Source organism: Palaemon carinicauda, chromosome 11 (genome assembly GCF_036898095.1).
Source record: "Palaemon carinicauda isolate YSFRI2023 chromosome 11, ASM3689809v2, whole genome shotgun sequence".
Classification (NCBI taxonomy): Eukaryota; Metazoa; Arthropoda; class Malacostraca; order Decapoda; family Palaemonidae; genus Palaemon; species Palaemon carinicauda.
This window is the reverse complement of record NC_090735.1, coordinates 140,993,162-141,005,661: the sequence shown is the minus strand read 5'-3', so window position 1 is coordinate 141,005,661 and position 12,500 is coordinate 140,993,162. Positions and strand designations below refer to the sequence as shown.

General features: G+C 34.1%; 1 protein-coding gene across 1 annotated transcript in view; it reads right to left on the bottom strand.

The window, feature by feature from the left end:
- The window catches only part of LOC137649503 (probable glutamate receptor), a 23,402-nt gene that overhangs the window by 1,900 nt on the left and 9,002 nt on the right, over positions 1–12,500 (bottom strand). The window contains exons 6-13 of the mRNA XM_068382487.1: positions 12,146–12,373; positions 10,393–10,520; positions 8,741–8,862; positions 6,327–6,552; positions 5,265–5,410; positions 4,435–4,533; positions 1,795–1,958; positions 1–78 (exon numbers count right to left, since the gene is read on the bottom strand). The exon at positions 1–78 is cut by the window's left edge and continues 52 nt beyond it. Of these exons, the coding sequence (XP_068238588.1) occupies positions 1–78; positions 1,795–1,958; positions 4,435–4,533; positions 5,265–5,410; positions 6,327–6,552; positions 8,741–8,862; positions 10,393–10,520; positions 12,146–12,373 (1,191 nt within the window). The remainder of the gene's footprint in view (positions 79–1,794; positions 1,959–4,434; positions 4,534–5,264; positions 5,411–6,326; positions 6,553–8,740; positions 8,863–10,392; positions 10,521–12,145; positions 12,374–12,500) is intronic.

The following is a 12,500-nucleotide window of genomic DNA, read 5'->3' as shown; positions in this document are numbered from 1 at the left end:
GACGGGTGCATGGGAATTTTTCTGTAAAGGTCATTCGCAATCTTTTCTACAATACCACCCTCTCTCATTCGGAGCACCCTGCAAAAAATACACACTATGTGTATGCAAGGAATATAAAATTGACCTTACGTCTTGTGAAGTAAAATCCTGAATATCATAAAACAGTATATGTTTGAAGCATTGTATAAGGCCTGAACAGGCTTGCCTTGAATTTTAGATTTTTTGGTTCCTAATATATATATATATATATATATATATATATATATATATATATATATATATATAGATAGATAGATAGATAGATAGATAAATATATATATATATATATATATATATATATATATATATATATATATATATATATATATATATATGTGTATATACAAACACACACACAGTCAGCCCACTATTTACGGGTTCTTTCTTTGTGATTTTGAAAATTCAGGATATAGAGAACTGTATAACCTATTAAAAAAAAAATACGGTTTTGTGATATGTACTATCACAGTCCAATGATTTCAGACCAACTGCGCTCCTTTTCACTCAGCACGCCCCTCTCAACAAAGCACAATACCCCATCTCTCTCTTACTTGGCTCAAGTCTTACATCGTCTCTCCCCATGTGCTTCTCCAGCTTCGGTCCTCTTAGTGTAGAATCACGTTGTGATGTAAAAAAAAGTGACGTAAAGTAGTTATGTAAAAAGCTTGTACATATCCAGTGTGCTTATTTTGATTTTATTATAAAATTTGATACGTACTATACATCATGTTATCTCATGTGCTGAACACTAGACGGCTTAAAGAGTTGCATCATTCTTCAAACTTACTGTGTGGAACTTCATACGTAAACAGTTAGTGGTGCTGTGAGAATGATTTTTCCTTAAATTTTATTGTAATAGTATATTCATATTGTGATACTGTAATGTTATTGTTATATTAACTACTGTACAGTACTGTGTGCAAAATACCATACTTTACAGAAGTAATGTAGATATGAGCCCTGTTTACGCTAAGTCTCCATAGTGTGAATCAACCTGCCGAAAACAGCGAACACTTACAAGTGTTACCTTATCTAATTAGGCTGTGCTGTAGTTATAGCCCTGTACATATATTTCAGTAATATACAGTTCAGTATTAGTGAATGATTTTAGATAGGAAAAACAGTTTTTTTTTGGTACTATACATATCATATGTAGGTATAAGTGTTGTAATGACTCATGTTATGTGTAATTTAGTATTACTGTATACGTACTACACGTGTTTACATGTACTAATCACTTGCTGAAATGTGTTCATTCATTAACACAATACTTATACTATGATAGAAACCAAGCAAAACAATATTAGGCAGTACTTAGTGTGTTAGTCGACCCTGTGAAGGCAATGGTCAGTGAGTTGGTAGGTTAGGTGTTAATTCACTCAGGGGCAGCAAGTATTCACGGTTTCTCCCCCTTCACTCCCATCTCTGTTATGTAAAGCCTCAAATAAGGAGGGCTGACTGTGTGTATATACAGTATGTATATATATATATATATATATATATATATATATATATATATATATTATATATATATAAATATATATATATATATATATATATATATATATATATATATATATATATATGCATAATCATATAAACTACATAAATGTGGCTTATTAGTTTGTGCATTTGTGTGGATATAAATTCTTGTAAAAGCAATTGAACTTCAGCACTATCTTAACTCAAGTACTAGGCACAGAAAGCCTTGCACCTCTTGTATCAGGATAGCCCTACTTCGCTAATCCAACTCACAAACGACTGATTGTATCTGTGACAGGAGATCCCATCTGACAAATAATTCCCATGTATGAAGGATAAATCATTTCTTTGCCGAAGTGAAACTTATTTCCATACATCTCCACGAGGCCTCGAGCGAAGCCGTCACCGGTGATAAACACAAATTTCTCTTCCAGGACCTATAATGAATAGAGAAATGGACCCTAATTAAGATTTTTTAATTGTAAATATGTATTCATTCGGATTTACATCTCTCGCTACTATCACAAATATTGTTGCCAGAAACTTTTTAAGAGAGAGGAGGGAAAGCAATCAAGGCCGGGAGGTACCCTATTATTACGTGTTGAATACTGGTTCATCTTTATACCTGCCACGCAGTGACGCAGACAGTCAGTTGCCTGATTGCACAGCCAGTGCTTACGTCACGGCTTGGCTAGGATGCCAGATCATTAATTTCAAAAGGGATACAGCATTAGTGCATTCTAACCGCCACCCCCCCCCCCCTTTGGCAATTCATGACTTTTGTTAATGTCCATCATGGCTGATGTTATTAACCAGAAATTTAAAAATCCATTGAATATATAATGAAAAGGACATGATGAATATTAGGTCATGCAGTCGAGATTAGTGTGTTCCTCGGACCATCAACAAGGGTGCCATGAGAAACAGTAAAATGATTATGTGCTACAAAAATGACAGCTATTTTAATTCACAATTCTTATTCAACAACACTTTACACACATGTTCCAAACATCACATACTTGTTCTGTACAGTCTGGAAATAATGCAATCGTATAGGCTTTGTAAAATATTTTTATTGCAATTGATTCTCTGGGCAATAATCAAAAAGAATATCTGAGCACTTAAGTCCTAGAATGTACACGTCTGTCAGTACTTTACAATGGATATGCAGAGGGGGAAAGCAAATTATTCTGTATATTGTAGAATCAAGATCTGTATTATACGGTACTGTACTTATCTTTATATTTTAAGTGAGAAATAATCTCCTATAGCTAACAAAAGATAATTTTATTAACCCAAGATAAAACACCAGTTTGTATATATAAGATATATATATATATATATATATATATATATATATATATATATATATATATATATATATATATATATATATATATATATATATATATATATGTGTGTGTGTGTGTATATATACTATATATATATATATATATATATATATATATATATATATATATATATATATATATATATATATGTGTGTGTGTGTGTGTGTGTGTGTGTGTGTGTGTGTGCGTAATAAGTTGAAGTGTGTGTAATACCTCGAGATGCAACATCCCTCCCATTCATCTATATCTTGTGAACATCCTACAGCCCTAAAAAAACACCCCTTCAAAACCCATATAACATTGCCCTTGACGAAGACTAAAATTCATGGCATATTATTAGCTTACACGGCAACTCTTCATTGTAATTGTTGTCAAGACATGTGGTATTATAGAAAGAAATGCTCTGTCAAACGTTTTATTTTCATACAGTTATTTCGGTTAGCAATTACATTGGCAGCAATTACGAGGAGAAATAAACAAGCATATATATATATATATATATATATATATATATATATATATATATATATATATATATATATGTGTGTGTGTGTGTGTGTGTGTGTGTGTGTGTGTGTGTTTAAGTGAGTGTGTGCGTGTGTGTATGTGTGTTACTTGGAAACATTCTCCGGCGTCATAGCCAAGCGAGCCGTGACGTACGCACTGGCTGTGCGATCAGGCAGTTGATTGGTTGTGGGGCAGCTATAGACATGGACCAGTATTCAAAGTGTAATAATGGCGCCGGGAGAGCAGTATTATCAATTATATAAGAACCAATATATTTTAATAGCAGGAGATGCCATTATCTTAGATGAATCTGCTCAAATAATCAGCATCTGATAAATAAATTAGAGAATATGTCTAAGGTTTGCAGTCCTTTGATGCCTTCAGCAGCCTCTCTCCTGCCAGGAAGATTAACAAATGTCCATCATTATAGGTCTAAGTTCACTGAAATGTCCATAAACAATAGGAAATGATGTGACCAAACACAATCTAGGGATGGAAGTAGCACGGATAAACAAAACAAAGTGACCACTGGATATGAAAACTGTCTGAGCTTATTCTGTCATGATTTCTGTGGACTATTAACTAGATATCACTGTCTCACAAGTAACTATTTGTTTTGTCTACGCTTTCTTCCTATCAGGTAAGAAGTGTTTAGAACTTTAGATTAAAGGTCTTCATACAGATGCTTCAAAATAATTCCTCCAGTAATTTTGAAGAAATATTGAAATATTGGTCTGTAATGGTTTTAAATAAGAGTAATACAGTTTTTTTATCTCTAATCTAGAAGTTGGCAGATGAATATTTCTGTGACTACCGACAAAACGCCTTTCCAAAGTTGACTATCTGTGGACGTACAGTACCTATGCTGTATATTCATAAAAAAGGCCGAACTTTGTGTTATGAAGAAAGTGCTTATATGTTTTCATCTATTTTTTTTCTCTAAGAGCATTTTGATACTTTTGAACAGAAGAAAAATTTTTCTATATAAGACTCTAAAGTGTAAATTTGAGGATTTTTTTTTTTCATTAAAGAACAAGCTTTTAGAAATACTAACCCGGTTGACTCCAACGAAAATGTCATCAATAAAACTCTTTGATCTGTCTTCATGATTGAACAGATTCCAGGTCTGTCGTATTACCCCTTCAGTTGCAGTCTGCAATTAAACCATGATCTCTGCTATGAATCTCGTTTGGTTTAATGAAAGAAATACTGTCACCACTTCCCATTTTTTACTTCTATTATAAAATAATGGTTATTAACGCATCTAATTTTTTTCCTTTCGTTATCTTTCTACATTTAACTCATTCTATGTCAGTAGCATGAATTAAAGGCATGGAAAGCGGGAAAAAGATTCCATTTTACAAAAACTCTGGCCATAGACCTTTAATTATTTATTTATTTATTTTTTTTTTTTTTTTTGCAAAACCTACGTCATTATTTTTAATCCACCATAACAGACTGAAGTATTTTGGTGGTATTTTACATCGAAATATATTAGTTATAGGCCTACTACTTTTCTAATTTTTCTTAATGCAGGCTCGAGTATGTATAAGTCTCTATGATATTGAGATTCAGATGAAGGCAAAAAAAAAAAAAAAAAAAAAAAAAATTCTGAACGTAGTTTTGAATGTAAAAGAGAATAATATATTCGATCTTCCAAGAAATTCTTTACTTCTTATAAGTTTTAGAATCTCTATATTATAATTCATGGCAGTGTTTTAATCTTAACATTAACATTTAGTTAGAAAAAATTAACCTTTTTCACGGGACCTTTAATATAGTTTAGGTAAATTCAATCTCACTAAAATTCCAAACCGTCATAGCCAATGCCATGATCCTTTCATGGATCTAAGATGAAAATCCCAATTTTTTTTAAAGACATACTTTGAAGAAGTTTTCGTAGACACCCCCTGCCAAGGTTCCGATGGTAAATCCCTCCTTGGTGGCTCTGGGGAGGTCCTGTAAGGAATCTATGGGAGTCTCGTAGGCTGGGATGGCCAAGGTGGCCGTTAGCATTCCTGAGTATAAAGCTGCAAAGAGAAGAAACCTAAAATTCTATCAAACAGATGCTTTAATTATTCTATATCAATCTTTTTCTGGGATCATGAATGCCAAAACTAGATTTAATTTATTTTCTTTAAAATTTTTCAAGTAATTGTTTCATATAAAAGCATTTGATGTATGTGAATTTTCTTATTTAAAATCACATTATTCTTTACCTATTAATCTTTCCGTTATTTGTATGAATGTTTTTTTTTTTTTTTTTTTTTAAATCAAAGATCCTATGATGCATTCTAAGTAATTAATGTCGATTCTACCATAATAAAATGCTATAAAATTTTAATTTTGAATACCAATTAAATGAAAAGTTTTGAAAAAAGTTCCGAGAAAATTACATCCTTCAGATTCGTATTATTCGTTATTTATTGCAGATTAAGATAACATATTTTAAGGAAATAGAGATCAATATATTTCAATGGTTGGTGAGGTAAGACTGATGAAAATAGCGGTGAGCTAATTTAGCTTTTTATTGATAAATTTATATTATCTGTGCAGCATTGGGAATCTGTTGCAAAGTACAAACTATATGCAGTATGTGGAAGCTTTGACTATCATGGTTATGATAGTTTTCCGTTATATCTATGTTTCTTCGTACTATAGTTTTAGAATTTTTTTTTTCAGAAGTGGTAACTTTTTGAAACTTATTTACTAACAAACCAGGCAATTTTCCGTCAAAATCTTTTGAGTTCTTTATTAGTAATATCTAAAAAGAAATAATTCTTAGTTCTCAGACTTGAGCAATGGGCAGGCTATTTGATTTCAACTTGCAAAGGTATCACTGGTTGTTAGTACGTTATTCAAGCAACGTAAAATTCAGGTCTTCTTGTGTGAAGGAAGAATTTTTTTTTTTATCTCCGTATAGTATGATTAACATTCAAGAGTTACCTGCATTTACGGAACAGAAGAGAAACCAGAATGTAAGAACAACCCTGAGTGGCGAAGATTCCTCCCGAATATGGTTACCCTGATTGACAATACTTCGAAATATGTTGAAGTGAAACCACTGGAAATCAATCTTGTTATGATCTTCCACGTACTTGTTTACGACATATTCGATCGAGTATACAACGGGTCCCATGAGCAAGACGGCCAAAGTAACACAAAACCAAATCTGTTTCAGAGAAAAGAAAGATAATTATTTGTCTGATATTTACTGCAAAGAGATACCTTTATATTTATCAATGAAATTTATAAATGAATTCTTCTGTTAGCCTACAAACTTTACACATCTAGAGTTCATTGACCTCTCTATAACACTCGTTAGCTACTGTATGAGAGAATTTTTTTGTCTTTGCATTGTCATTAAGCTACCAGAAATGATATTCAACTACAGCAACAAAATCTATTATAACTTTAATAACTGATTAGGAAACCGTTTACTTTCCATAAAGTATGATGCAGAACATTATATATCTTGGCTACTTTCACACTCCAAAATAGGCTACCTGGTCTGGAGGTTGGGAGTAGAGTGGAACTCACCTGGTGATAATTTGCTAGTTCAGCCATCAGTTAAGATTCTCCCAAGCCTCCTGTCCTATTGGAACAGTGATGTTTGGATGATCACTGTAGGCTGACCAGCGATCCTTCTGTCATCCCCGAGGGGATCACAAATGAATGTGCCCGTGAGGAACGAGTTTCTCCTGTGTGGAAAGGTGACAGCGAATACTCTGCCAGCACTGAGCTGGGAGTATTATCTTGGACATGAACAGTTTTACTGCATTCTTGAGCTTACTGATGGGATAGTCTGAAGGAAGGACTCTTGCTGCTACCGTGTCTATCAGCTTGCCTAAGTACTTCAACCTCTGCTTGGGTATTAGATTTGACTTATCACAATATGTCATATGGATCCTTTTTTGTACGACTAAGACTGGTCTTTCTGGACCTCTTGGAATTCTTCTTTTTCTTAATAGAAAAAGTGCCAGAATCAAAACTGGGTTTTGAAGAGGCGGTAGAGGGGGAAGAGAAGTTGGAAGAAAAAGTGGATTGTCATCATTTCTTCCTCTTACCAACACTCACCTCTAGTTCTGCAAGCAGAGAAGTCAAGGTCTGAGTGACCATCGACAATGAAGCTCTCGATAGGGGAGAAACAGCATTGAGTATTCAAACAGGAGCCACAACACCAGGAAACACTGTCTCAGGGGATGCGACAGGCACACACATTGGGGCTTGCAGTACAAACACAGGGACTCGGGTCACATGCACAGAGCGGGAGTGGGCTATGGACCCCTGAACCATATGCACAGGGGTCGTGTGATGGGCATCACATTGGTAACATCAACAGAAGTGATAATAGATTATATCATGGACCGAAGCAACACCCACTGATAATCTAGGCCCAGGAGTCAACATATGACAGACTTAAGGAACAGCACCAACTCGTACAGGAGCCTTCTTACTCTCAGGCACTGGGGTATTTATAGGGAAGTGGGCCTTAAAAGTCCTTTTGAGCTTAGGGACCAAAGGGTAAATCACCACTAAGGAGACTGGTTATGGGGTCCCTAGCACTGGATTCACTTAACTCACTTCTGTAATCACAAGAGCCACCGCGGGAGACACTGACACTAGTGATATCAGGGCCGAGGATGCCTTAGCTACCAGCTCACTCATAAAAGACATAGATTGCCTAATTTCCATACCAAAGGAACACCAAGCCTTCTCTAGATGAAATTCATCGTCGGCGGACGTGCAATAGAAGAAGAGCTTCCTAACTCTGTTATGGTATGGCGCCAGCCGCTATATATCCGAGACCTCATTTTTCCCGCCGCGTACTCCCTAGGAACCAATCTAATGGCGTATGCACAGAAGCAGCAATAGCACTTTTAGAAAAGGTAATCAGCGGAGAGAAAATTCTAGTTGGGTGGAACAACACTCGGTCCACATTTGTTAAGTAAGTTTATCTAATTCACCCAACCCCCGACCAGTTAATTCAGATATACATAGGTATAAACGTTTACCGCAGTCAAAAAAAAGTGTGAAGCCAGCAACCTTACTCCTTTAAACATGCTGACAAAGTAGATGGATGTACCCTTTTGGGTCCATCCCCGTCAAAGGGAAAATCGTTTGTTTAAACAGACACCACACACACACATACACACACACACATATATACAGTATATATATATATATATATATATATATATATATATATATATATATATATATATATATATATATATAGAGAGAGAGAGAGAGAGAGAGAGAGAGAGAGAGAGAGAGAGAGAGAGAGAGAGAGAGAGAGAGAGAGAGAGAGCATAAATCGAGTAGGAAGAAGTCAATTATGCAACACCGTAGCTCCATACCTCGCTTTGGAACGGGCTAAGAACTGCAAGCGCTCTGTTCTTTTCCTTCGGGGTTCTTGACATCAACAAGAATTTTCCGATGTGATAAGGAGATGTGAAGTCTATCACAGTCAGTCTACTATCTGTTGAAATAACAGAAATAAGAAGAGGTAAGTGCTATGAAGAATATCATTACGAATGTCATGAAACCAACTATTCTATTATACTATGAAGGGTTATTGGCACAGAGCATAAGCCAAATGTATTAATCAACACTTGTTTCATTAATGTTAGTCTACATTATTCTAATGAATAAAGGACGATAGAAACGAAAGAAAAGCTATCAAAGCTGGAAATTATATCTCCATTATGTTCTGACCAAGGCATTATCTCAGAATAAAGGATTATGAATGGTAAAATGGGGACTATAGTACTGTATGTAGGGTACACTTCCGAAGGGGATAATACTATTTTGTGTCATAAAAAGATCAAAGATATATATATATATATATATATATATATATATATATATATATATATATATATATTTATACATATCCTGCACACACAGACACACATATATAATTTATATATATTTATGCATATATATATGTATATATATATATATATATATATATATATATATATATATATGTATATATATATGTATATATATATATATATATATATATATATATATATATATCATCATCATCATCATCATCTCCTACGCCTATTAACACAAGGGCCTCGGTTAGATTTCCCCAGTCGTCTCTATCTTGAGCTTTTAAATCAATACTTCTTCATTCATCATTTCCTACTTCAAGCTTCATAGTCTCAGCCATGTAGGCCTGGGTCTTCCAACTCTTCTAGTGTCTTGTAGAGATCAGCTGAAGATATGGTGAACTAATCTATCTTGGGGAGTGCAAAGAGCATGGCCAGACCATCTCCATCTACTCCTCATCATGATCTCATCTACATATGGCACTTGAGTAATCTCTCTTATAGTTTCCGTTTCTAATCCTATTCTACCATTTAATTTCCAATATTATTTTGAGGGCTTTGTTCTCAAATCTGAAAATTCTATTGGAGATTGTTTCATTGTCATACCACGACTCATGTCCATACAGTAACACCGATCTCACTAAACTGATATACTGTATAGCCTGGTTTTTATATGTAATTTAAGGCGATTTGATTTCCAAATTTAACTTAACCTAGTCATTGTCTGATTTGCATTTTTATCTTTCGTTGAACTCAAATTCTAAAGATACTGTATAAGAGATTATAGTTCTTAAAAATTTAAATGATTCCACCTCATTAATCCTTTCTCTTTTCAATGATATTTCATCTTTCATTGCATATTCCGTTCTCATTATCTCTGTGACCTTATTACTAGTCTCCCTAGTGGTGATTTTCCATTTGGTCCCCAGGCCCAAAAGAACTTGAGTCCAACCTCGTGTGATATCTCGTGCATTCTAGTAAGCAAAGGAGAAATATATATATATATATATATATATATATATATATATATATATATATATATATATATATATATATATATATATTTACTGTCTTAAAACGCTAGCAAATAGTAAACATCGAAGAGAATCTGAAAGCCCTGCCAGAATAATGTCAGGGTAATTTTCATCCAATTTCAACATGTGATTTACCTGAATAGGTCAACGCTGATATTCCAATAGTTGCTTCTCTTCTAGCGACCATTCCAATGATTCCCGTTACATTCCCGTCCGGCTGAACGTCCCCCCAACTGTTGTCCCGTGGAGGATATGCTTTGTATCTGTAAAGGAAAGAAATCTGCAAAGACTTCGAAATGATTGAGTTACGGCGTGTAGGCTAATCATACGCATGCGCATAGAAATTCTAAGCCTCTTAACATTACAAAACACGGGCTGCCAACGCAAGAGCCCGTGTCTTGCATAAGGCAAGGCAATCTATAAGCAAGCATAGAAATCCTTCATTTACAACTGCATCATTGATAAATTGCAAGGTGTTGTTGTATTGCAGGAAGTTTGTCGTCTAACTTCAATGTTTTTGACTGGTACTCGTAGATCTTAAAACCATCGTAAGCAAAGCTTGCAGATCTCAAAATTGCATCTGAGCTGTATACAAATTTCTTTAAAGATTATCTAGATAAAAAAAGAATTGTATTCGAAGGTAGCAGAAACTGAAGACACTATTTAAGTCGAAAGAGATTAATGCGACGCTATTTTTTTTCCCGCCAAATATCTTTTGGAAACTTCCGTTAAGCTTCTCAAATTCTGTTTCAAGGAGCCACTTAAATGTTAATATTTGTAATCTAATCGACAATTCATTAGTAAAAACACGTTATAAAATTTTATGATAAAGAAGAGAAAAATTCTCAAGATATTTTTTAAACTATGAGTAACTATAATTCACAAATGTATGGGACCCAAAATAACACATGACAATACGTTTCCAAAAAAATTAAACCTGACAGAAGAGAACTAATTCTCGTAGGACGAGCAGAAATCCAAGAGAGGATTTCGCTCACAAATTATTATTATTATTATTATTATTATTATTATTATTATTATTATTATTATTATTATTATTATTATTATTATTATTACTTGCTAAGCTACAACCCTAATTGGAAAAGCAGGATACTATAAGCCTAAGAGCCTAATTTCGAAAACATTGGGAAGAGATCGTTTTCTTTGTAAAAGATTCCAATGTACTGTACAAATTGCAATGTACTAGAATATACTGTACAGATTGCAAAACTAAATACCAGTCGAATATATTGAGCATTCATAGTGTATTATCCATATGATGCAATCTGCAATTTTTTTCAACTTTAATTCGTCTACGTGATTTACCATGAACACTTAAAAACTAACCAGATGAATAAATAAAGCAACATGCTGAAAACATAGACATCAGTATAACTATATATCTACTGTCCCCGCACAAATCTATAAAATTCTCATTGGCAGCTTTTAGTTTTCCTTTTTTTATGGATCTTTACAAAATTATTACTAATGATGTGTAAGTAATAATTCCAAACGTCTACACTGTTAAAAATTTGCTGTAAAAAGACGGTAAAAAACCTGGAATAAATGTTGCCAGGAATTTACCGTTTTAAAAACGGGTATTTTGACGTAAAAGGAGTGATATTACGGTCACCAACCTGTAAAAGATAATAACAAAGTAAGGTAAATATTACGGTCGCCTGTATTTTACTGAAATACGACTGAGAACAGTATATTTTTACGGAGAATTTTCGATTAAGATTACGTTTTTTTTTTTTTTTTTTTTTTTTTTTTTTTTTTTTTTTTTTTTTTTTTTTAAACAGTGTAGGCTACCAAGACGCCCTTCAACGACGTCAGTGACCTTTAAAACCAGACTTGACTTGCTGCAGAAGGGGTGAAAAGTACGTACGTAAAATTCAGGGCGGAACTGACGATGTTCAATATGTCCACGTCGGCACCGGATTCTAACTCAACGCTTCCGTCCGGATGAACTTTCCCAAATTTGGCAACCAGGAAGCCTTCCTTGACGGATACAATAAATTGACGTCCACTCAGGTTATAGTGCTTCTGCTGCGGCCCTTTGGGTAGCCTCTCCTTCAGTATGTTCGTGCCTTTCCAATTGCCTTCGTTCATAAATCTGCAATGATGCAATGATTCATATTTTTCCTCACTTTATACTTCACCATTAGGATATCAACGAAGGGTGTAATAAGATTTGAATATAGTAACAAGAACCTTTTTTCTTTTTAAGTATTACCTATCAT